The 25,832-nt window shown below is 45.1% G+C and overlaps 3 protein-coding genes across 3 annotated transcripts; 2 read left to right on the top strand and 1 right to left on the bottom strand.

The window, feature by feature from the left end:
• Positions 1-508: 508 nt before the first annotated feature.
• On the top strand, positions 509-2,293 carry LOC123182404 (PLASMODESMATA CALLOSE-BINDING PROTEIN 2). Its single transcript, XM_044594952.1, has 3 exons — positions 509-857; positions 1,158-1,626; positions 1,722-2,293. The coding sequence occupies exons 1-3, from the start codon at positions 788-790 to the stop codon at positions 1,990-1,992; spliced, it is 810 nt and encodes a 269-aa protein (XP_044450887.1). The 5' UTR covers positions 509-787; the 3' UTR covers positions 1,993-2,293.
• A 15,671-nt stretch (positions 2,294-17,964) lies between these two features.
• On the top strand, positions 17,965-25,556 carry LOC123055361 (PLASMODESMATA CALLOSE-BINDING PROTEIN 2-like). Its single transcript, XM_044479387.1, has 4 exons — positions 17,965-18,007; positions 18,299-18,663; positions 24,968-25,059; positions 25,141-25,556. The coding sequence occupies exons 1-4, from the start codon at positions 17,965-17,967 to the stop codon at positions 25,409-25,411; spliced, it is 771 nt and encodes a 256-aa protein (XP_044335322.1). The 3' UTR covers positions 25,412-25,556.
• LOC123182399 (leucine-rich repeat extensin-like protein 5) lies at positions 18,557-23,634 on the bottom strand. The gene is made up of 2 exons (XM_044594947.1): positions 22,882-23,634; positions 18,557-18,968 (listed from the first exon to the last, which is right to left on the bottom strand). Exons 1-2 carry the CDS (start codon positions 23,603-23,605, stop codon positions 18,958-18,960), a joined length of 735 nt encoding a protein of 244 aa, XP_044450882.1. The 5' UTR covers positions 23,606-23,634; the 3' UTR covers positions 18,557-18,957.
• Positions 25,557-25,832: the final 276 nt, after the last annotated feature.

Genomic DNA, 25,832 nt, shown 5'->3' with positions numbered 1-25,832 from the left:
GATCGAGCTTCCGTTTATACCACCCTTCTCCTTTCCCAGTGATCAACTAGTTCAGTGGGCACAGTTAAAAGAAGACGAGATTCTGAACTTTACCACCAACTCGAGTACCCGATGATGATCGGACCAGTTAAAGAACAACTGCGTGCAATCAAAGGAACAGCGTGTGGTTTCTTTGACAAGGATTGTGTGTCATCTCTGATGAACAGAAGAGAACCGGTGAGCTGAGAATGGTAACAGAGCAGTGGTGCAGACGCTCACAACACAACACGTACGTCGATCAATCATCGACGGTACATATTCTCCCGGCAGTGCGTCTAACTGTAGGTAGCATCTTTGTCACAAAGAGAAAGGAAATACTTCACCAGACGAATAAGAATTGTGCGCCTAACTGCACGAGACGAAAAACAATCCATTTTCCTATCACAAAATCTCATCATGGGCAAGGCTAATTATAAGCCATCATGAAGGCGCCCCACACGAAGAATTCCTCGAGCTCCTTTGCATCTCTCACCTCCCTACTCACCCTGCCTTTCCTCTCACTTTTGCCGCCACCTTTGGCTTAATCTATTGCTCCTTGTCTCGTTTCCCTGACCCTGCATTGCAAAGCTCCAACGCTGGTTTCCCCGATGGTGCTTATCGGCGGATGCAGATGCTTTGCACTGACTGAACTGTACTTGAGCTACTGAGGCAGCAGCAGAGCAGCTAAGCTAGCTCACTCCACACTTGATAAGCTGCTTTTTTCTCTCTGTCTCCAAGTGGTGTGGCTGTGCAAGGTTGTGCCGGCGGCATGGGTATTGGGCCAGTTCATCATTGCTTGGCCTCTCTTCTTGTCCTGCTTCCTCTCCTCTGCTGCCACGGTGAGCTTCTCAGCTCGACTACTCTCTCAAGTCTCCATTTATACATGCGTTCGTCTGTCAGTTGGTTATGTTTGGTTGTTGGAGCTCACCAAGAGTGCCAGTAGTTGGAGCTGACGAACAAACCACCAGAGTGTCGGGTCATAGCAACAGACAAACGGATGCTTTCTGTCGAGAAATCTAGTTGAACTCTCAGAACAAAACTCTGCTTTTGCTCGCTTAATGATGTAATAATGATGATCGGACCAAGAATTTCGTGCGGCTGCTCGTGCTGATTTCAGTTTGTTTGATTGGTTCGTGCAGCGGTGAGAGGCGTCGAGCAGAGAGCGCACACCGGCGCCGCGTCGCGCCCCCAGGCCGCCACGGTGAGGCTGGAGCGCGCGCGTGACATGCCGGAGCTGGACGTGACGACGCCGCTGGCGACGGTCCCGCTGGCGAACCCGACGCCGATGCCGGAGGCGACCGCCGCGCCGACGCTGGCGCACCCAACGGCCGCGGCTGGCGCGGGGAGCTGGTGCGTGGCGAGCCCGAGCGCGGGCGCGGCGGCGCTGCAGGTGGCGCTGGACTACGCGTGCGGGCAGGGCGCGGACTGCTCGCCAATCCAGCCCGGCGGGAGCTGCGCCGACCCGGACACCGTCCGCGACCACGCCTCCTACGCCTTCAACTCCTACTACCAGAAGAACCCCGTCCAGACCAGCTGCGACTTCGCCGGCGCCGCCATCCTCACCAGCACCGATCCCAGCACCACCTCTTGCAAGTACCCATCCACTAGGTTGGTAACCATCAATTCCTAACTAAGCATGGTGCATGCAAACCCATAATTTCTTCCGTTTTCTTCGGCTGATCGATGCAACGAACGGCGTGCAGCACCGGTGCTTCCGTCCTGAACACGACGTCTCCGGTGACCCCGGTGAACCCGACGTACGGATCCCCTCCCGGCGGCTCCTACAACTCTCCTCCTGGTCCTGGCGGCTACTACAACTCCCCTCCTATCTACGGGTCCATGTCGCCTCCGGACTACGGCGGCAGCATCAGCGCCGCCACGGCGGTGATGCCCGGCAGCAAGAGCACGACGGCCGCCACGTCGCTGACGTGCCTCCTCGTCGTCGCAACGGTGTCTCTCAACCTGTGCAAGTAAGAAGCGAAGTACGCAGGCTTGTAATTCGCGCGCAAATGCACTTGGAGGCTGAAGTGGGCCGAAGAGGATTCAGATGAACAGGCACCAAATGCATCTAGAAAACAGAGGAGGCGCCATGACAGAAGCAGAGTAGCAATGGGCACCGGGCAGGCTGGCCCCTAGTCAGTCAGTGTTGCAAATGTTTGTAGTTGCAGTCAGTGTCAGCGAGTTTTGGCGTGTGCTTGAGGTGGGATGTTTGTACTTGCATGCCATATTTCTCCGTTGTGGTCTGGAGGAGAAAATATAATACCATCTTGTACAAGGGCATCTTCATGCTGACCTCAAAATGCAGAAACCGGTCATCCAATGCTCCCCACATACATTTCAAATAAGGTTTAAATAAAAAGACGTAATTCATACACACCCAATGGATTTTCATGTAAACCAAAACACATTCATTACCATTCGGACATTTTATTATGAAAAGGAGCAGCCGGACCTAAACCTATCCTACGACGGCACCCGTAGTCCACTTTCTTGGTATTCTGCATCAGTAACCACGTCATGCATCTATTGTCTTCATGAGTGCCGGATGGGGTTAAGACCCGTGAAGTGAAGGTACAGTTTCCGGCAAGGAAGAATAGGACGTGAGAGACAGACCAGCCCACTTGGCACACAAGGCCCTGCCACCTCCCATGCCCTACTCATCCTCAAAGGAGTCAGCGACAGGTCCGTCGTTGGTGTCATTGGATGTAAGGTCGACGATGAACGTGGACGGTCCGTCACCGTCTACCTGCCACATGCACCCCCAAAAGTTGGACAGCGACACGTAGGACGCGCAACTTCTGGCATTCTCGTCCTTGACTGCCTGTACCGCCAGCGTGTGTGCTGCCACATCCATGTCCGGCTTTGCCGCCTTTGCGCTGCGAGCGGCGTGTTGAGCATGCGCGACCTCGTAGAACGTCCGCTCAATTTGGGTTCGCCGCGATCATGGCGGCCACGGCCTCCTTGCTTGCGCGATCGCCTTAAATTTGGTCCTCCGCCAATCGGTGCTGCTTGAGAAGGAATATGTTGTACCATTGCTCCTCTTGTGCCTTCTGAAACGCCGACACAGGAGCCGGCAGGCTGCTCGTCCTCTGCCATGGCGGCGAAGAAGTACAGACACCAAGGACACAGCGAGAGCTGCGCTCTCGGCCGGCGCGTCGCTTCAATGCCGGCACCAGTAAGATGTCGCGTCCGCTCTAGGTCAACGTCAATGCGGCATCGGGCGGGAATGCGTGCAAGGGAGATGGATATTTGGTGGATCAGGTGGGTCAGGAGCGAGCATGGCAGCGGTTCAGATGACGGCAAAGCCCTCCTCCAACATCAGGGCCGCCACGGCGATGCTGCTGGGCAGCAAGAGCACGACGGCCGCCACATGACTGACGTGCGTCCTCGTCGTCGCAACGGTGTCTCCTAGCATGTGCAAGTAGGAAGCCAAGTTTGCAGGGATGTAATTCGCGCGCAAGTACATTCGGGGTCTCAAGTGACTGAAAATGATTCAGATAAACAAGCACCAAATGCATCTAGAAATCAGAGGAGGCGCCTTGGCAAAAGCAGAGTGGCAATGGCCACCGGGCAGGCTGTGGCTGGTACTGTCAGTCAGTGTTGCAAATATTTATAGTCGTATAGTCGGTGTCAGCGAGTGTTGGTGTATGTTTCAGGTGGAATATTTGCACTGGCATGAAATATTTCTCCATTCTGGAGGAGAAAAATGTATCTAGTATAAACCCTTTTTTGCATGGACATGTCTCATTTATTTATATAATAAAGATCATAGTACAAGTCACGTAGGCATGGACATGGCAAAAGTGAAAAAGAACATTAGCCTTCGCATAAAGGAACACCAGATAAGCATGAGAAATGCAATCAAGAGTGAAAAATCCCCTGAGCTTGGCACGAACTCTCACCACCTGCATCCGGCACCACCATAGCAGTCATCAAAGGAAAAAAACGGATCACCTCCTCACCTGAGCTCGACGCCGCTCCATCGCTGATTTGCAACTTTGCGGGCCTTCAAGGTGGCTCACGAAAGGCGAAGCCATTACCGTTGAACAAATCAGACCGGAGCAACAAACTAGACAGACCATCGAACTCTAAATCTGACACCCCACACAATTAAGACATCGAAAGAGGGAACCATACAATGCATGCCATGAACCCAACACACAATCCACCATGTTCCAGATGTCACCGATGCATACCATAATCTGCATCTGCTCCTGGGCTACCTTCCAAGCTTTGCGTCGGCGCTGGAGAAAATGTCGTCGCAACGACAGAACCCAAGGACAAAGTCCACCAAGAGGATGTTGTCGCCGCCACACCATCCTTACTTGAACATATTATTTTCAAATTCAACCCCAACACGTATCGAAAGGATATGAAGATTCTTTATTCAATGCAACCGTCGCCATCACTGAAGCCAAGACGATGAACAACCCAAAAACCTAAACTACTAGTAATTCTTAAAACGATCCACACGCATGAATCCAGAGACCCCTTTCACGACCCACGACCAAGGTCGTCAACGGAGGGGAGCCGCCAGAGAATAGCGGCTGGAGGCGAGACCGCCTTTCTTTCTTCCGGAAAGAAAACGATGCTTGGTTGGCAGCCTGTATAAACCCAATTCTTTGGGCGTCTCGTGTTAGAGAAACTCTAACACAATCGCCATATCCGAAGCGTCCAACCCGAGTATGGAGTGCACTTAAGGTGACGCGCAAATCCGTTGTCATTATAGCACAATCTCCATATTTATTTCTCATTTTTCATTTTTTTTGGCTTTTGTCCGGAATTTCTAATTCTAAATGGAGGCAATCAAACAAGGACTAAAACTTAATCAAGAGCAAAGAACGTATTAATACTTAAATCATCTTAAAATAGGACCAATAGTAGCCTCATTTACATATAATTGTGACTTAAAATGTTAGTAAGCGACATTTCCAAGTTATAAAAAAAGCAGGTGATGTTGCTATTCGACGTTGCCAGCTATCTAGTAGTCGAGGTCGTCTATTCCTCGTCCTCGTCGAGGCCATCAAGGTCGCCGTTGGAGTCGAGCGGCTTGCGAGCGGTTGAGCTCACGTTGCTGCTTCTCCTCCAGCTTGTCGTCGGGGAGGGAGGAGGTGAAGCCCTGGCAGCGGGCGAAGAGCTCCAATATGAACCAAATTGGGTCCTCAGGCTCGGCATAAATGGGGACAGGGAGGATAGAGTGAGTGGGAGGGTGAAGGCATCCTCTTCATTAGAGGGGGAGTGCCAACACTCGCGTCGGAAATGTGGGCGGCATGGTGACGGGAAAGATGGCGCAAGATCTGTTGTGGGCAGAGCCATAGGAGGAGGACACGTCCGTGGCTATGGCTAGTAAAGCGCGGGAAGAGGTAGCCCCCAAGGCATCTGGGGTTGCACATTTTCATCCGCGAGTCGATTCCGCCAGCAAGCTATAGGCCGGTGCAACAACATTTCGATCACAGAGTGGAGATGGGGCGGGCAATGGGTAGGAAAGGCGGCGGTGATAGGGTTAGGGTTGAAAGGGGACACATTGTCATCAGACTTTTATACGCACAAACGGAGAATGGAATCCAAACATGGATGGGGAAGCAACCTCAATGGACAAGGGAAACAAAATATTCTAGATACGAAGAAAAATTAAATTCCACTCCGTTCACCAGACTTGGAAACATTTCTTATATGGAAGTGAACTGCATGGCCCGTAATTAGATGTATCACTAACATTATAATAATCAAGATTATAGGAAATAAATTATCACATGATTGTTTTCTAAAATACAGTGTTTTCGTTGAAAAAATATAATGTTTTTTGGTAATAAATAATATCTCATCGATAAAAAGTCCATATCGTAGCAACGGTCTCATCAGAAGAAAAAACTGAAAGCATTTGAAAGAAAACCTTTTTTAAGGCAGAAAATTATATGTCCTACAATATCAATTTTCTAGAATTATTAGTCTCCTTATCACCAAAAATTAGTTTCCTAAATATACAAAAATAGTTGATTTGATTTTCTAAATATTTATAGAAATATTAGGAAATTTCACATAATCTATTTTATCATACTCCATTTTTTGGAAACTATCCATGAAAGATGTGGGCCAGTCTCACTCATAATCAAGCGACATACGGGCTACCATGCGATGGCTTGCTACTGATTTGATAGGAACCTAGTGATCAATAATCCGATCCCTAAAGGTTCCCTTATTTATATTGAACTCTTTTATTTCATACTAACTATACTCGTCATAGTTGTATATATGTCATATATGGAAGAGTGTATCAGTAAGAATGACACTTACATAAAACTATATAAATATCTGTCACTACAAATGCATGCCGGTGTATTAGATTTGAATACATTTCAACATATTTTTGTGTAAAATAATTTGGGTGCTTAAAATTATTTTAGCTATAGTGAGGATTTCTCCAAAATCTAAGCAAAAAAATTGCTTTATTACATAAACTAATTTATGCTTCCTATAGATTGAGTTTAGCGTTGCGCTGGATTACAGTGATCCTACATGCATAAATATGTTTTGCCTTCCTTTTTTAACCTTATGTGACAAAGTTTTTGTAGAAGATTATAAAATGAGCACAACACAACACAACAAGGTTCAACAATATCAAAACTAAACATTATTGTATTGTAGTGTAATACATTATTGTGTATTTATGTGTTCTCTTGCTGATAGTATTCTTAATTACCTACTAGATTTGGTCGAGTGTTTCAACCGTATAATTTGGAAAGATAAAGGTTGGTAGATGTTTCTAGAGTACAAAGCTATCAAGTTTCGAGGTAGTTAAGTAGATATTGTAGAACGTATGAGTTGTCAGCAATACTGAACTTATGTGGTTCAAATGTGTAGTTGGTCAATCTTCAAAACCAATAGACACATGTTGCACGATTTTTGTTATGTTTATGCATAATTGGAAGGGCTAGAGTAAGCATGCCTTTTATTCGCGACAAACCAAGTTGTACGAACAAATGAATAAACATGCTAGGGGGGATTGTTGTCCTTGAAACATTGAGAAACAACCCAGAAAATAGAAGTTTACTAATGGCCCCTAGGGCTCTCCCTAATGAAAGGAGGTTTTATCTTTTGTTTTGTTTCTGTTTTACCCCAAGAAATGAACAAAATTCATGAATTTTAGAAACTTTGTTTTGAAGTTTAAAAAAATGTATTGACTAGGGTTCAAACAATCGGCTTTTGATAAGTTGGTGGATTTTTTACTACTAAAACAGGACATGTTAACTTGATCCATTGGAGCTCTAGCTTTTTTTATACAACTCTACTATCAAAGGGAAACTAGCTGAATACTCGTGCATTGCCATGAACTAATGAAAATTTATCATGGTCAAAGAATTGTTCGGCTCAGAAATATATATCGAACATGTGGACATGTTATTTCCATTCTGATAGCGAAAATCTTCCTTGACAATCATCGCGTCTCTTTAAACAAACCTCTCCTTGGAAGAAGAAATTGTTTTCCTACCTCTTTTCCATCCAGTTTCATTCTCGACGGAGAAGGCAACGCAAAAATTCTTCCTACCCCTCTTTTCCATCCCTTTTATTCTTGATACTGTGTTCGAGCTCTCTTTTCAAAGTGTACTTTCCTTCCCATTTCTTTGGCCCAATGAGACAAATAAGAGCTCCCTTCTTTACCACTTTAGGGAATGGCGGTGAAGGGGGTTTGCGTACAAAAAAACAAAGTTCATCATTGCTTGGCCTCTCTTCTTGCCCTGCTTATTCTCCTTTGCTGCCACGGTGAGTTTCTCAGCTTGAGCACTCTCTCAAACTCTATACATGTGTTCTCTTGTCCGTCAGCTGGTTGATTTTATCTTGGTTAGAGCATCTACAAGTGCATTTGGCAAATCCGACCCCTTATACGTCCGCGGGCGCATCCGAATGGATTCTCATATTTCTCTCCCGGCTTCCATATATCTCAAATCTGGACTCTCAAAATCATGCAAATCCATGCATGTCGATCATACAAGACAATGTCGCATGCAAATAACAAATGTTGGTGCAGAGCATAGTTAGTGTTTACATAAAATTTATTTGAAGTACACAACTCAAGCATTAACACCTTGGTTGCCATTGTGGGTCCACACGTGATCCACAAGATAATTGAGTAGCTGCGTGTGCACCTGATGATCTCGAAGATTCTGATGCATCTGCAAAAATTTCATAAGCTGAGCCACATCTTGATCTTCCAGAATTCTCTAGGTGCTTCAAAATCATGGGTTTGGGCTACGCCATCACCCTCATCCTCGATTCCTCGACAATCATATTGTGCAGAATAACACAACATGTCATCAGCTACCACAAAGTTTCTGACTCCCACATCATTGCAACGATTCACACAATTCCCCAACGAGCATGAAGCACACCAAATGCCCTCTCCACATCCTTCCTAGCCGCTTCTTGCATTGTTGAAAAGTGGATCTGTTTATTGCCATGCGGTTCGGATATGGTCTTTACAAACACCGCCCACCGACGATAGATACCATCGGTAAGATAATATCACATGTTGTACTCTTGGCCGTTGACGGTGTAGTTGCACGGTGGTGTTTCCCCATTGCAAAGCCTCCGGAACACCAGAGATCGTTGAAGCACGTTGATGTCGTTGTGAGAACCCGGCATTCCAAAGAAAGCATGGCAAATTCATAAGTCATGTGATGCCACTGCTTCTAGTATGATGATGGTCTCTCTGGTGTGACCTTGATACATTCCCTGCAAACCCTTGGGCGGTTCTTCCATTGCCAATGCATGCAATCAATTGATCGGAGGAAGAAGAGAGGAGATAGCAAATGGATCCGACAGGTCTTGGGGTGGATTTGGTGCAATTTGCGGTTGGGTCGGGTTGTCGGGTTCGACGTGACGCACTTGCCCGGACGCCCCCATATCCACTTCATATTTGAACTGGATATGAAGGGTGGCGGTCAGCCCGGATGTTTTGAGGCCCATTTAAGGAGCCCGTCTGAGTTTAAAAAATCATGTCCGGACAGTGATCGGGCGGCCCGTCCAGGCATATGAAGCGGGTTTGAGGCGCAACGGTGTAGATGTTGTTATGTTTGGTTGTTGGAGCGGACGTACTAACCACCAGAGTGTCTAGTCATAGCAACAGACAAACCAATGCTTTTTCATCGAAATCGATACAGATTCTAAGCTCCCAAGAAATGAGAGCCGCTGGTGCATCGTGGTATGTTGGCAGTAATTTTTTTTCTTATGGCAATATGTTGGTGGTAAGTTGGCCCGGTTTGGGGATCGTTTTTCCTTGGTTGGTTCAAAATGGGCCTTTTCAGGTGACTCATGCCGTGTGTGAGGCCTTTTTAACGATGTGTCACTGGGTGCCTCTGTTCTATCATTCTCTGGAGATAATAGAGGCGTCGACGGCTGTGGGGGACCTTTTCTTCGGTACGGAGAGGATGGGCGACCGTGTTCTTGCTGGCTGCGGGGGTGAGCTGCTTCTGTCGCCGGAGTCTTCACCTTCGCATCGGCTTCTATGACCTGCTGGGTGGGTGGAGGTGTGGATTGATTTCCATGGCGGGGGGATTTGCATCAGCCAGGTCGCCTTCCTTCGTTCCCGGTTCAGGATCAGTTTCCTCTTCTTTTCTTTTTTGTTGGTGGTGATTTGATTTGTTGTCTCACCTATGTATTGGGTTGCAGTTTGGGTGCTTTATCATTAGAGTTGTTTGGGGGGGGGGGTGAGGTTCGTACCGTAGAATATTCGTTCATGCTGTGTTTTTTTAGTTTCGGTTTGATGAGGTAGAAGATGTGCTTCATTTGCTTCGATACGTCTCGTGTGTCGGCCACGGATGTATATATGGAGTGATTAGGCATGGTTAATCCAGATAATTTCAGGGTGTACACTCTTTCTTGCCAAATTAATGTGTCAGTCTGTTTTTCTATCTATATGAGGGTGTTCATTGTATCGATTTTTTCTTCTTATGACTGAAAAATAGATGATTAATTCTTCAGATAAATGTGTTTGTCCTCTTCAGTTTTGACAGCAGCCTTCACTGACGTTTAGAGGTATAGTTCTGGTCTTCTAGACCAGGAAATTATTTTGCTAAACAAGCAAAAAAAGGGGTTATCCAGGTTGTGTGTTGATTGCAATAGTTTTTAGTTTTACCCTTATGCTAGTTCAGTCATTTGTGGATGTGGATGGCCATGCTTGCGTGAGGAAAGGTCTGAGCACTAATGGTTATTGCATTGCAGATATGGGTTGGTTATGCTTTAGGCCGTGTGTGGCAGATGTGTGAAGTGGGTATGTGTGCGCTTCTGGGAGCGTTCAGTTAGGTACATTCTTATTGTTCTTTATACTGTTTTACTTACTTATGTCGTTCTAACCTGTTAGCTTTGGTCAAAGGTGTATAAAAGCATGTTAGTAACTGGTAATCTCTTTCTATTGCTTGTATGCATCATCACATTGATTCTGAAAGGGAGGGTCATTTAACTGGGTAAATATAATTTTATTTGTATGTTGTGGCTGCACTTTCTGGAAAGGAAGATCATCTAACTAGGGAAATAGAATTTTATTTTATGTTCTGACTACATTGCGAGTTCGTAGAGGAAGCTATCCTGATCTTTTTATTCAGATCTTTGTGTGTGTTGCGGTTTTCCTTGAAAGTGTTGGGCCTATGTTATTTTGTATGGGGCTAAGGTAACTCCAGTGGGAGAGCCGTGTTATGGGTGACCTCATTGCACGGTTCAGAGAACACTTTGTTGGTTGTTTCTGGAGACTGATGAAGGATCAAATTTGTTTGTCGTTGTGGAGGGCGAAGACCGCTACCCGGCTTGTTGCTACACGACAACACGCATCGGTCGTATCATAGTTTGTATTAATCTCAGAGCTATATGCTTACTTGTTTTGTTGTTTTTGGAGACTAATGAAGGATCAAATTTGTTCGTGATTCTGGAAGGGAGGATCATTTAACTGGGTAAATAGAATTTTATTTGTATGTTGTGCCTGCACTTTCTGGAAAGGAAGATCGTCTAACTAGGGAAATAGAATTTTATTTTATGTTCTGACTGCATTGCCAGTTCATAGAGGAAGCTATCCTGATCTTTTTATTCAGATCTTTGTGTGTGTTGTGGTTTTCCTTGAAAGTGTTGGGCCTATGTTATTTTGTACAGGGCTACGGTAACTCCAGTGGGAGAGCCGTGTTATGGATGACCTTATTGCACGGTTCAGAGAGCACTTTGTTGGTTGTTTCTAGAGATCATGAAGGATCAAATTTGTTCGTCGTTGTGGAGGGCAAAGACCGCTACCCTGCTTGTTGCTACACGACAACACGCATCAGTCATTTCATATTTTGTATTGATCTCAGAGCTACATGCTTACTTGTTTTGTTGTTTTTGGAGACTAATGAAGGATCAAATTTGTTCGTCGCTGTGGAGGGCGAACACCGCTACCGTGCTTGTGGCCACACGACAACACACATCGGTAGTGTCAATCAACCACATGATGTTTCTTGGGCATTTTCCCCTCTGCCTACATCTCTTTTACCTCAACAAATTCAAGAAATCAAGATCTCTAACCCTGCTTTTCTCCTTGATTTTTTAACTAACATATTTTATATGATGCCCAATTCTTTATTTGATGAATTATCTAGCTTATACTCAAGGATATTTTAAGATTGAGGCCACCGAGCATTTTTTTAACTAACATAATTCTTTATTTGATGAATTATATGAGTAGATTTTAAGACTGAGGCCACCGAGCATTGATTCTCAAGGAATTATCCATGCAGAATTGTAGGACTTATTTGTTGCTGATGCCTGATAATGAGTGAAAGCAGTTCCATTCTAGCTCTTAATTTGAAATCGGTGGGCCAAGATTATTTGCTGGTGGAGATCCAATAATCCAGATAATTTATCAAGGGCATCTCTCTGATTAGGTTAGTATTGTTTTCTTGATGAAAAATTCACATGCCAGATGATAGTGTCAAAAGATGATTGATTACCTTTTGACCAGTTATGATATTATTCTTCACTAAAAGAACATTTTTATAATATCATTAGAAAGTACTCCCTCCTTTCCTAAATATTTGTCTTTCTAGAGATTTGAACAAGTGACTACATACAGAGCAAAATGAGTGAATCTACACTCTAAAATATGTCTATATACATCCGTATGAGGTACTCCATTTGTAATATCTAAAAAGACAAATATTTAGGAACGGAGGAAGTATAAGTGTATATACTTGATATTTCAGTGATGAGCTCAGTGGTAAAGTTTTGCCAGCACACAACCTGGACATCCCCTTTTCTTGTATGGAAGTAAAATGGAGGCGCGTGAGGGGACTTCATTTTGACATTTTATATTTATGTATCCTTATGGATAGGTGAACCCTTGGTATAACAATGATGACTTCTACAAACTGATTGGGCATGGTTAATCCAGATATTTTCATGAGTACAATATTTTTTTCACCAAATCAATGTGTTAGTGTGTGTTCCTATCCAAAATAATACATAACTATAAAGTGTTACTCCTTAAATTTTCTCCTCACTTATATCCTTGATTTGTAGTGTGCCGCAGTCAGTTTCAGCCTTTTTTACTTTTCAGCTATATAGGAAAGAGCAGGTAGGATGATACTGCAATGTGAAGAAATAAATGTAAGCATCGGGCTTCACGATACTCCATAATAGGCTAATAGCTGAATGGCAAATCGTTCAATAGCATATATGTTTCTTACATGGCTGCATTATTTTGCTGTTTATTTTTTGGGTTTGCTATTTAACAGTCAAGTGTTTTTCAATTCGTCAACATTCAAATATGTGTCCGTCCGTTCTCGCGCGGAGATTCGTGCTGGTTTTCTTTTTTTCTTCGTGTTAGTGCCCTGTTTGATCCGGTTTGTTTTCTTTTACCGGGTTCGGTTTTTCTTTGTCTCAACCCGTAACCGTGCCCGTCCTATTGGTTTTTGTATTGTTTGAATTTTGGAGTGGGTGTCGTTCCCCTTTTGTTTGGTCATTCTGTTTCGATAAGGCCGAGGAGAGAGCTCGAGTGGCGGCGGATAGGAGGCGAGGAATAGCTCGAGCGGCGGTGAAGAGGAGGCGATTCATGGTGATTCTGAGCTATTCCATCGTTGGATTTTGATCTCTCCTCCCTTTTCTCTTCGTTCCCTGGCTGCCGAGGTTGGTTCCCCTTGTCTCTCACGTTCCCCGTCTTGTAGTTCCAGATCTAGGTGAGTTTCGTGGTCGTGGTTCGTGGATCGTCTGATTGCTGTTGTTCGTGGATCTGTGGTAGGTGCTGCCATGTTGTTCTAGTCCGCCCTTCGTAGTCCGCCCAATTTCTCCACTCCATTCTGCTCGCCTGAGTTGTGTAGGAGCTTGTAGTTGCGGGTTCTAGGTCTGTAGTTGTGTAGGAGCTTGTAGTTGTGGGTTCTAGGAGCTTTGTGGTTGGTTTGATTTAGTTTTGTTTTATTTTGTGTTGTAGATGGTGGAGGTACACATACTGGTAGTTGCAGCGGTTGATTTGCCTGGTAGTTGCAGTGATGTCTGTCCCCTTGCTGTTAGATGATAGTTGTAGTTGGCTGGTCATGATTCCCCCCTCCCCCCGGCAGCTGAGGTGTGTCTGAATGTGTTTCAGGAATCCCCCTCCCCCCGACTGGTGTTTTCCACTGAAATTTCTAGTCGAATTTCAGTTTCATTTATCTGTATTTTTAGTGTATTTTGTAGTCTATTATCAGTGTACTTACCTTGTAACTATGTAATTATTCTGTAATATCAGTGTATTTACAGTCTAATATCAGTGCATTTACTTTGTTACTTGCACTGTAATATCAATGTACTAACTATGTAAATACACTGTAAATCACAGTGTAATTTCAGTTTAATTTTACTCTGCAATCCTAGTGATTTCAACATGTGGTTAGTTAGTCATGTAAGTGGATCTCTCTGTATTGTAACTCAAAATTACCGTGGATCTTACCCATTTCAGTGTATAACTACTGTAATATGTTTCCAGAACCTTACTGTCCCCGCTTTCACAGTGTAATACTCCCATTTTACAATGCAATTCTCCCATATTTTTTTGTAGTTACTGTGTAATATGTTCTAGTAGTATGACTGTGTAATTTACAGTGTTATACTCCCATATTACAGTGTAATTCTCATAATTCTCCCATATTTGTAATTACTGTGTAATCTGTCCTAGTAGTACTGTGTAATTTACAGTGTAGTACTTCCAAATACTGCCAGAATTACAATGTAACTTTCCTATCAGAATTACTGTGTAATTTATCATCCAATTACAGTGTAATTTGTCGTATCAGCGTTGTGTAATTTTCCTTCTGATTCCAGTGTAAATCCTGATTACAGTGTGCTGAGATATGCAAGTTTTTTCAGTGTATTCATGCCATGGAATCACTGTGTAATTTGTCCTAGCGGTTACACATTAATTTAGCCCAACTACTCATGTATTTTACAATGTATATGCTCAGATTTACAGTGCATTATGCACTAGAATCATTGTCTAGTATGCCCAGATTTACAGTGTATTATGTCCATATTTACCTATTTTTTGTAGTGTAATGTTCATGCTTTAGCTCTGTAATTTTCCGGTTTAGATTTATGGGAAAGCTTCGGAAAGTCTCTCATCAGGATGTTTCGTTAGTGTCATCTTTTGAGAGTGCAGATCCTATCCGTGAACCATTCGTGCCTAATGACTTTGCGGAAGATGGATCATATCCAATGTATACGGTAGTTATTTTTTTCTGGTTATATTTTCTTTTTGAGTTTATGTAATCAGTTTATTTATTTTTGCTTGTTGTCTTTTTCCTTTTTAGGAACTTTCTGGTGATGAAGGAGCCTTTGACAAAGCTCTTTTCAAGTTCTATGTTAATCAAGTTGGTTATCTATTTTCTTTTTCTTGTTATTTGCTGTTTTATGTGTTGGTTATTTTCTCTTGTTGAGGTGACTTTCGGCTTTATGTTTTTTTAGAAAGTAAAATCACTGAAGAGGAAGTTATCATCTGCTGGTAGAAGAAATGTGGCTAGTCCTTTTCCTCTTGCCATGATGCTCTTGTTCAGTATTAGCTTGTTCATCTTATTATTTACTTTGTTGAGTGCACTCTTTGATATCTGTTTCCTTTTTGTTTGTTGTAGAGGCAGAAGCGGTCTACTGATTTCCCTACTTGTCCCTCCTTTTTCACTCATGCCCATCACCACTTTACAATATGTCTTTGCAATGACTGTTGTCTTTCTCATAAGGACTATGCAATCTTTGTACACTTCTTCGTCTTGCCGCACTTGTTGCACTTCATAGTTATCCTTGTCACCTCATTGTTCCTTTTTTGCTTGTTGTTCTTGATGCTGCTACTGTAGCCACCGAGAATCCAACAACTTTGGAGTAGAAATTGATATATTCCTGGCCTTCTTCCTTTTGTTTTGAACCGCATGCCTATGTGTGGCTTGAAGTTGCTGCTAGTGTTCATTAGATTGCCCTTTGATGCAGCCTCTTGCTCATTTTGCAGGAATCTCTCAATGTCTTCTTCGTCAAGGTATTCATTGCCATCTGGTTCATGTGAGTGCTCTGATTCTAGTATTTCTGTTTCTTCATTGTTCTGGCAACTGCTGTTTTCTCTTGTTGCTGCTGAACTAGGGTCATCGTCTTGAGCCACCTGCATTATTAGCAATTTGCTATTTTATTTCTTACTAGTTTTCAACTTCTATGGTATGTGTATTTGTACTGAATTTTGGTCTTTTACCTGTTCTAGATTCATGGCGCCAAAAAGGTCTGCATGCCAGGGGCTTTCTTCTGTTGCACCTTCTTCGGTTGGTGTAGTTTCAGTTTCCATTTCGTCAAATGTTTGCAGAATAGTACTAAAGCTGTAGGTAGCTCTCTTATTCTTGTCAGATCATGATAGTTTATCCAAAATTTTGTCACTTACTGTTATGAGTTTTGTTACTTGATGCACCTCCATTTGCTGAATGTACCTGTAAGAAACATGCTCATAAAATATAGTTCTTGTTGTATTATCACAACAAATGAAACCCATCTCTTTTCCAAGAAGTTGTAAAAGTAGTACTGTTTTCGTAAGAATATTTTTCTTACCTTGTATATAATGTCTGATTGTAGGAGCACAGTAAAAGAAAATGATTCCTGGAGTTTTTGTGTGTGTCAGATTTTGTTTTTCATGTACTCAGCATTCTCTTCTAAGTTTTTGACATCTAGTGGTACTTACATTTAGGATATGATCTTCCTGTGACATTGACAGTAGTTCGTCTTCTGTTATTGTCCTTGTCATGCTCCCCATCTGCATTTTTGGAAAGAAATGTCAATGTTAGTACAGCAAACATATGTATAGTCCAAAGGAATTACAGTGTAATTCCTGTAATCTCTAGTACAGTTCAAAGAATTTACACTGTGATTACTGTAATCTCTAGGGGGATTTCCCCATCTGCCGATGAATTACGGTATAATTCGGAAAGTTTCTACTAATGTAAAAATTGTGTTACATTCCATTTCCCTCTGTAATTCATTGGCATTTTTACATTGTAATTCGTTTTGAATTTTTACCCTGTACACTTTAACACTGTGAATTACTATAATTGCTATGGGATTTACATTGTAATTATTGTTGTATTGCGGTTTATTCCATAGGTAGTTTCAGTGTAAGTTGACAATTTTCACTGTAATTCATTGGCAGTTACACTATAGGTTTGTTACCATTTTAGGCAGTACCCAGTTTTTTAGTGTAAGTTGGCATGGTCTTGCTACTCGCCTGTCTATTGTCATTTTAGGCATAATGTATTGTTGCAGTGTAATTTCTTCATCTATGCAAGTTTTTTCTACTGCGATTGATCAACTATTTGCAGAGTATTAAGTTTTCTCTATTGTTGTTGTTTTTTATCCTGATATCTAGTTTCTCTGATCAGGTAGGCAGCCAACATGTTCATTTTGGCAGATATTTCCTTGTAAGAGAGGTGAAGTTGGTGAAGAAATGAAATACAAGGGGGTAGCAGTATATTTGTTCCTGACCTGTTGATCGTCCTGGGATTCCCAAAATTGTGTGGCTGTTGTACGTCCTTAGTTGCTCTTCTCCAGGTACACCTTCTTCTCCAGGTTCACACCCCTCTCCCATGGATGCCTTCCTGGCATGACTTTGATCTGCAATTTCTTATTCTCCCTTCCCTTCTTCCATGGCCGCCAGCCCTAATTTTGTTTATGTGTGTTGTGTGTTCCGTGAGATTTATGTTGTTATGCAGGAGGGGTGGAGAGGGGTTTCCCTTCCTTTTTCATACGTAGCAAGTTGATGGCAAGCAGGGAAGTTGCAGCCAGTTGTTAGCTGTGGTCCACCGAGGGTTTGGTCGGCTGGATTGTTGGAAAACCGGGTCAGGGTTTTGCCCGCCCCGTTTTTGCTTAAATACAGAAAATAAAGTAGCTGATGGGAGGGTTTTGGGACATACATGTGTCATCTGTTCATTTGCTACAAAATTTGAATATTGGCAAATTGAAAAACAGTCAAATGTCAACTAGACAATCCTTATTTTTTAAGGCGTAGATCCCGTTGGAACTTCTGTTGGTGTTAGAGGACATTAATTATGGTCGGTGGCCTCAATCTTAAAATCTACAAACAATACGACCAAATGCAACAATACATACGCTAGGATTCAGAGGACATTAATTATGGTTGGGTCTGCTGCAGATTATATAGTCTGCTCCTAAAATTTCAAGGTTATATAGTCAAGGACATTAATTCTCGCTTTTGAATTGCATTAAGAGTCCGATGGCTCATACAACTTGATTCGTCGATGCATTTCATTACGTGATAACATGTGTGAATCATGCATAGAGCTAATTAATCCCGCTGTTACTCTAGATTTATTATTCATGTTCCATCAGGTAAGCAATATGCAAGAATTGAGCCGAATTATACCGAGATGAAGTTTACATTCAACACCTGCTTTTGGATTTTCCTTCGTATATATTTTTAGGGAGATGATTAAGCATGGTCGGCAGGATAATAATGAGCTAACCGACAGTAATAGATCGCAGCCGAAATTTAAAAAGTAGACTTAACTCGTGACTGAAGAACCGCAGCAACGCGTCCGTCACACTCTCGTATCTACTCCCTTCGTCCCATAATATAAAAGCGTTTTTAACACTATACTAGTGTAAAAACGCTCTTATATTATGGGAGAGAGGGAGTAGTTGAACTCTACAACAAAACTCTGCTTTTGCTCGCTTAGTGATGTAATAACAAAGATCTGAGCAAGAATTTCGTGCAGCTACTCATGCTGATTTCAGTTTGATTGATTGGTTCGCGCTGCAGTGGGAGGCGTCGAGCAGAGAGCGCACGGCGCCGCGTCGTGGCTCCAGGCCGCCGCGGTGAAACTGGAGCGCGCGTGTGACATGCCGGGGCTGGACGTGACCACGCCGCTGGCGACCGTGCCGCTGGCAAACCCGACGCCGATGCCGGAGGCGACCGTGGCGCCGACGCTGGCGCATCCGGCGGCCGCGGCTGGCGCGGGGAGTTGGTGCGTGGCGAGCCCGAGCGCGGGCGCGGCGGCGCTGGACTACGCGTGCGGGCAGGGCGCGGACTGCTCACCCATCCAGCCCGGCGGGAGCTGCGCCGACCCGGACACCGTGCGCGACCACGCCTCCTACGCCTTCAACTCTTTTTTTTCGAAAAGGACCGCTTTATTACTTAAAGGATTTAAGAATTATACCCGGCCTCTGCATAACTAAGATGCACACAGCCAAATAAGATCCTCTCACATAAAATAAAAATAAAGAGGCGAATTACAACGAAACATGTAGAGTCTGTATAACGCCTAATGTGGAGGGGGGCCAATCCTTAGATCATGCTGTCACCCATGTTGGGTAAAAGTATCCCTCGCCGTAGCCTCCAATCGTGTACACACCTCCGTAAACAAGTCTCGATTCTCCACACGTTGTAAAGAGGACCATAAATGAAGAGTCTCGGTACATCTATAGATAACCTGCAACAGAGAAGTACTTTTATCGTTAAAAACCTTATCATTTCTACATAGCCAAAGCGACCAAATAATGGCAAGCGCTCCCACCCTGAGAAGAGTTCTAAACATGTGGTCAATCCCATGTAACCAGTTGCCAAATACATTAGCAACACTACAGGGAGAATACAAGCCAGAAGCTATTTGGATGACTGACCATATAGAACGAGTCAATTTGCATTGGAAGAATAAATGTTTTATTGTCTCCCCATGGTGACAAAATACACATTGCGGGCTTCTATGCCAATTCCTCTTAATAAGGTTATCTTTAGTAAGAATGACTCCGCGACGAAGATACCATGCAAAGATTTTATTCTTAAGAGGTATCTTCATCTTTCAGATCTTCTTATTATAAACAACTGGCACATCGGACTGGATTAACACTCTATACATAGAATCCACTGAGAATTGTCCATTTCCATGGAGGTTCCATCGGAATACATCAGACCCATGTGACAATTGCACCGTGGACAACCGTTGGAGCAGGATATTCCACGAATGGAGTCTGGGTCCAATTAAGTCTCTTCTGAACGTCACATTTGGCGAAAATGATTCCATTACCGTGGCGATAGTACCACCTTTGTGGCGCACAATGTTGTATAGAGCTGGATATTGTTCCCGGAGTGTGGCATTTCCTAGCCACTTGTTCTCCCAGAATCTAATTTCCGAGCCGTCCTTAATCGAGAAGAATCCATAGCAGAAGAAATATTTCTTCGTAGCCATTAGACCTGCCCAAAAGTGGGAATCCCCAGGCTTCCAATATACTTGGGATACCGCCTTGAAACCCACATATTTCCTCCTTAGGAGGGTTTGCCATACACCATCTTCCGTTACTAATTTAAACAACCATTTGCCGAGGAGGGCCCTATTCTTAACCTCAAGGTCATGAATGCCCAACCCGCCTTGGTCTTTGGGACGGCAAACCACACTCCATTTAGCCAGTCGATATTTCTTTCTCTCGCTATCTCCTTGCCAAAAAAATCTTGATCGGAAGTAATCCAATCTATATAAAACTCCTTTCGGTAACTGGAAGAAGGAAATCATATATAGTACCATATTACTAAGTACTGAATTTATGAGGACCAATCTTCCACCCAGAGACAGCAGTTTACCTTTCCAACTGCTAAGTCTTTTTTGCAGTCTCTCCTCAACGTGTTTCCATTCAGCATTTGTGAGTCTCCGATAATGTATCGGTATCCCCAAATATGTGATCGGAAACTGACCCAACCCGCATCCGAACAGTTCAGCGTACAGGTGGGCCTCGTCTTGAGCCTCGCCGAAGCAAAACAATTCACTTTTATGAAAATTGATCTTTAGACCCGAGAGTTGCTCGAATGCTGATAAAATCAGTTTCAGATTTCTTGCTTTCTCGAGGTCATGATCCATGAAGAGAATCGTATCATCAGCATATTGAAGTATAGAGAGACCACCATCAACTAGATGATTTACTACCCCATCAATTTGGCCATCAACCTTGGCACGCTCAATCATGACCACTAGCATATCCGCCACTATATTGAATAGCATGGGCGATATCGAGTCACCCTGTCGCAATCCCTTCTTCGTTTGGAAATAGTGTCCAACGTCATCATTGACCTTAATGGCAACACTACCTCCAGAAACGAAGCTATGGATCATCGCGCGCCACTCTGCAGAAAATCCTTTCATTCTGAGAGTTTGTTGAAGAAAATGCCACTTGACTTTGTCATAAGCCTTTTCAAAGTCTATTTTGAGTACCACCCCATTTAACTTTTTCCGGTGTAATTCATGGACTGTTTCATGAAGGATAACAACTCCATCTAGGATGTGTCTGCCTTGCATAAAAGCTGTCTGTGAAGGCCGAACCACATGTTCAGCAACGAAATTCAGCCTAATAGTCGCAACCTTCGTGAATATTTTAAAACTAACATTAAGGAGGCAAATAGGTCTATATTGTTGTATCCTTTCAGCCTCATTAACCTTAGGTAATAAAATAATCTCACCGAAGTTTAAGCGAAACAATTCTAGTTGGCCAGCATGTAGCTCGGTAAACAAAAGTAGGAGATCCGGTTTGATGACTTCCCAGAATTTCTGATAGAACTCAGCGGGAAAACCATCCGGACCCGGGGCTTTGTTATACTCCATTAGGAAAACCGCCTTTCTAACTTCCTCCTCGGAGTATGGGGCTGTTAGAAGGTTGTTTTCCTCATCAGAGACCTGAGGGATGTCATCTGTTCGGGTCTCATCCATCGAGAAGTTTCCTTCCTCTGGGCTCCGAACAGATTTTTATAATAATTAGTGATATAAGATTTAAGTTGCTCATGCCCCTCAATCACTCCCTCATCCTGTTGTAGGGAATGAATAATTTTCTTCCGGTGTCTGCCATTGGCGACTCCATGGAAATATCTAGTATTCGAATCACCTTTCAGGATAAATTGAGAGTTAGAATATTGGTACCATTTGAGTTCCTCTTCACGCAGCATATTAGCTATCTGTGCATTCGAATGATTCTTGAGTTCGATTTCATGCTCAGATAGAGGTCTAACCTCTGCTAAAGCTTCTAATTCATCAATGATAGATGAAAGACGAAGCTTCTCCTTTTTGAGGATACCCACTGTATGCCTGGCCCAACCACCAAGGAATTTACGTAATGCACGCATTTTGTTATTCCATCTGTGTATTGGGGTAGGCCCGACGACTGGTTTCTCGCACACCTCCTTGACCATGTCATGGAAGCCATCCTGAAGCAACCACCCAAGTTCGAACTTGAACTTGCGTCTATATTATGGTCGTGGCAACCCAGTAGTTAGAAGAATGGGTGCGTGGTCTGGTATAGCCTCGATACGAGGTAGAGCACGAACAGAAACCATAGGAAATTTTGATTCCCAGTCGGTATCCATTAAAACACGATCTAGTTTCTCATATGTCGGTTTCGGAAAACTGTTCGCCCACATGAATTGTCTTCCAATCATAGAAACCTCTCGCAAATCTAGACTGTCGATGACAACATTGAAAAGGAAAGGCCAATGATTATCGAACCTACCACGGCTTTTCTCATTTGGAAATCGAAGCAAGTTGAAATCCCCACCTATAAGAATAGGATAGGGATTATCTTTCGCCAGATTAACCAATTCACGAAGAAAATCGGCCTTGAACTCATCCTGGGCTGCCCCATACACGGCGACGAGGGTCCATGTGAAGTTGTCGGCCTTGCTGCGAATATGGAGTTTAACGTGAAACTCACCATTCGAACTAGCCAAAACATCCATAGTTCCTGTATTTACGCCAAGTAAAATGCCCCCAGAATGACCTCTAGGCGGTCGCGAAACCCAAGTAAAGTCTATCCCGCCAGAAAGACGGTTAAGCAGACTTACTGAGAAATCACGTCTCCCCGTTTCAGAGATAGCCAAAAATCAAAATTGTATTCCCTATTACATTCTGCAATGAATAAATGTTTAGCCAAGTCACGAAGACCTCTGCTATTAAAAAACATTTCATTCATGAGGAAACAATGGGAGATTTAGAACACTTTGCCCTCTTATGGGACTTACTATCTTTTTTGAACGTGCGGTCTTTGATTTACGTCCGGATGATGTAAGCTCAATCAATGAACTAAGCCCGGGTTCATCTAGACCCACGTCCGAAACCGCCCCTACTAAATGAGAGAGTAGCTGACCATCTGATGTGGCATGCAACTCCTCCTCATCAGTACGGGAGACATAAGACTTGCTAGAAATACGTGGAGTAACTTTTAATCGATCATATTCCAAATGTTTCAAAGCGTTAGTCGAAATAGAAATCTCCTTCTGATTCTTTCCAATACTAACACCCACATTATTCAACTTAGAAATGATGGTGGTATTGGAAAAGGCTAAAAAGGATTTGGATGACGACATAATACCTCGATTGTCAAGGTTGTGTGCTGCTTTACGCCGCATAGCCTTGGTTAAGGAGTCCTCATACGTGTCCATAGAACCATCTTCGGCAACCGTATGCCGACAACTTCGGCGTGTAGGAGTCAACCCCAATTGTGGTCGTGGCGCTGGCTCTACTGCTGAAGGAGGGGATGATGGTGAAGTAGCAACCCCCTCCCCGAGAGTCTCAACCGCCGGCTCTAGCGACGAGGCCGCCGTTAGAAGCGTGTTAGGGACCGGCGTTACCTCGGGCGATGGTTGTTGCGAGTGCGTGGCTGCCGACGGAGGGGATGATGGTGGTGTAGAAATCCCATCTCCAACAGCAAGCGTCGAAGACGTGAATGTTGGTGTCGTAATGGTCGGTGTAGAAGAGGTCATCGTTGTTGATGATGAAGCGGCTCTGCACGGCTCCACCAGCTCCTGAACAGGGACGGTCGGGTCGGGGACGCAGCCTCCCAGGACCGGACCTTCCAAACCAACTATCGTGTCCGCCACCTGGACGCTTGTCGGCTGGGCGGGTGCAACCCGCGTGCTGCCCAGGTGCTCGGTTGGCTGGAGTGGCATCAGCCCGAGCGCATGCATGTGGGACGGCTGGGTGTTTCCCAGCTGCTCGGTCGACTGGAATGGCACCGGACGTAGTGCATGCATATGAGAAGGCTGGACATGCACGTCCTTTGTATTACCCATCAGCTTGTACTGCATGGTTGGCATCTGTCCAGTTGCATGTATGTGTGACCGATCCTTCGTGTCCTCTCACGGCCGAGACGCCATTGGATAGTCCGACCACAAGACCTTCATACGCCGACGTAGATAAGCCCATGTAAAATCATGCAACGTGGTCCCACCCCTTGACTCAACAGGATTTTGAATCGGCGCCGATCGCGTCTCCGTTAATCCCGCTGATCTGGGCGGGGTCGCTACTGGGCGTGGCGGAGACGCCGCAACAGCCACGAAGGAGCGGACTACGCCGGCAGCAGGAGTTGAAGACATCGTTGGCAGGGGGGACGTTGACGATGAGGTCGCTGTCGACTTGGACGAAACTGGCGGCCGAGACGCCATTGGGTAGCCCGACCACAAGGCCTTCATACGCCGATGTAGATATGCCCATGTAAAATTATGCAATATGGGTCCACCCGTTGACTCAGCAGCATTTTGAATAGGCGTTGATCGTGTCTCCGTCAATCCCGCCGATCTGGGCGACAGAGCCAACGCTGGAGAGCCACCGCGAACCACTGCGGGCACGTGCTTGGCCGCAGCCAAGAACTGGCCCAACACGGGCGGCGGCGTGATCCGGCGCGGCGGCAGGGGGCCTCTCCATGCGCCCATCTGAGGAGCGCGTGACACCCTCAAGCCAGACGCCGAGGATGGAGTTCTCCTGCGTGGCGATGTAGTCGTCGTTGATCCAATTGGTGGTGTATCCCTTGACTGATCCTTCGTCCCATCTTCCATGGCATCGATCTGAATCCTGCAAGACATCAACTCCATACCTGCGTGGCCTGAGGTAGTCTCCGACGGTGAGGACGATTGTCTCTCCCAGAACCGCGACGCCGGGGTTGGAAACCCGGCATCCTTCCAAAATTCCTGCACGATCTCAGCCTCCGTCTTCCTTCTCCGGCGAACCACTTGGGTCCACTCTGTAGATATCTCATCATCAGCTAGCACATCCATCGCCATCCTGATCCCAACGGCCGGCCCGCCCTTCTCATCGGAAGATCCATAATCCGAGCCGAGGCATGAGAACCGAGATCCACTGGAACCCCCTGGCTTGTAGGACGACGCCGGTGAGGGCACGGTAGGCCGGATCGCCAGCGTTAGGCGGCGCCCGCGAGTCTCCATCCCACCCCGAGCAGCGTGGGTTAGCGATCTGGAGGACCTGGCTGTAGTGTTCGTACGGAGGCAGGGAGCGAGCGGAAGGGTTGGGATCGGGTGCTCAGGAGATCGGGAGGGTTGGGATCGGGGTGCAGTTCGATCTGGAGGGAGCGAGCGGGAGGATAGGCTGCGGAGGCGGCGCCGGCCACAACGATCGCTTTCGCCTGGCTTTCGATCTCTCAAAACCTAAAAAAATCTTCGAAGAACCCCGTCCAGACCAGCTGCGACTTCGCCGGCGCCGCCATCCTCACCAGCACCGATCCCAGCACCACCTCCTGCAAGTACCCATCCACCAGGTTGGTAACCATCAATTCCTAACTAAGCCGCCGTCTTCCCTTTTCTTTGTCTGATCGGAGCGACGACTGGCATGCATGCAGCACCGGTGCATCCATCCTGAACACGACGAATCCGGTGACCCCGGTGGCCCCGATGTTCGGATCCCCTCCCGGGGGCTCCTACAACTCCCCTCCTGGTCCTGGCGGCTACTACAACTCCCCTCCTCTCTACGGGTCCATGTCGCCTCCGGACTACGGCGGCAGCATCAGCTCCGCCACGGCGATGATGCCGGGCAGCAAGAGCACGACGGCCGTCACAACGTCGCTGACGTGCCTCCTCGTCACGACGATGTCCCTCGGCCTGCACAAGTAAGAAGCGAAGTTCACATGCTTTTTACTCGCGCGCAAGTGCACTTGGAGGCCAGAATGAACCGAAGAGGATTCAGATGAACAGGCACCAATTACATCCAGAAAACAGGGGAGGCGCCATGACAGAAGCAGAGTAGCAAATGGGCAATGGCCGCCGGGCAGGCTGGTAGTAGTCAGTCAGTGTTGCAAATATTTGTAGCTGTAGTCAGTGTCAGCGAGTTTTGGCGTATGTTTCAGATGGAATGTTTGTACTTGCATGACATATTTCTCCATTGTGGAGGAGAAAATTATATCTTGTATAAACCATGTTTTGGCTTGCCAAGTATTGGCAATGCCAAATATTACCATCGAACCAATTATCCTCATAGAATGTATGAGATGTCAACAATATTTATTTTGTGTGGTTAAGATTTGTACTTGATCGA

This window comes from Triticum aestivum, chromosome 1A (assembly GCF_018294505.1).
Source record: "Triticum aestivum cultivar Chinese Spring chromosome 1A, IWGSC CS RefSeq v2.1, whole genome shotgun sequence".
In the NCBI taxonomy this organism is placed as follows: Eukaryota; Viridiplantae; Streptophyta; class Magnoliopsida; order Poales; family Poaceae; genus Triticum; species Triticum aestivum.
Note: the sequence above shows the minus strand (reverse complement) of the source record. Positions and strands in the feature narration are given on the sequence as shown.

What these genes read in the sequence shown, in the direction of transcription:
- LOC123182404 (XM_044594952.1), top strand. Translation starts at nt 788, where the DNA reads ATGGGTATTGGGCCAGTTCATCATTGCTTGGCCTCTCTTCTTGTCCTG. An exon ending in TCCTCTCCTCTGCTGCCACG is followed by an intron (nt 858 to 1,157) that starts GTGAGCTTCTCA and finishes TGGTTCGTGCAG; the next exon opens with CGGTGAGAGGCGTCGAGCAG. An exon ending in TGCAAGTACCCATCCACTAG is followed by an intron (nt 1,627 to 1,721) that starts GTTGGTAACCAT and finishes AACGGCGTGCAG; the next exon opens with CACCGGTGCTTCCGTCCTGA.
- LOC123055361 (XM_044479387.1), top strand. Translation starts at nt 17,965, where the DNA reads ATGATTAAGCATGGTCGGCAGGATAATAATGAGCTAACCGACA. An exon ending in CTTTTTTTTCGAAAAGGACC is followed by an intron (nt 18,664 to 24,967) that starts GCTTTATTACTT and finishes AAATCTTCGAAG; the next exon opens with AACCCCGTCCAGACCAGCTG. An exon ending in TGCAAGTACCCATCCACCAG is followed by an intron (nt 25,060 to 25,140) that starts GTTGGTAACCAT and finishes GCATGCATGCAG; the next exon opens with CACCGGTGCATCCATCCTGA.
- LOC123182399 (XM_044594947.1), bottom strand. Translation starts at nt 23,605, where the DNA reads ATGCCAACCATGCAGTACAAGCTGATGGGTAATACAAAGGACGTGCAT.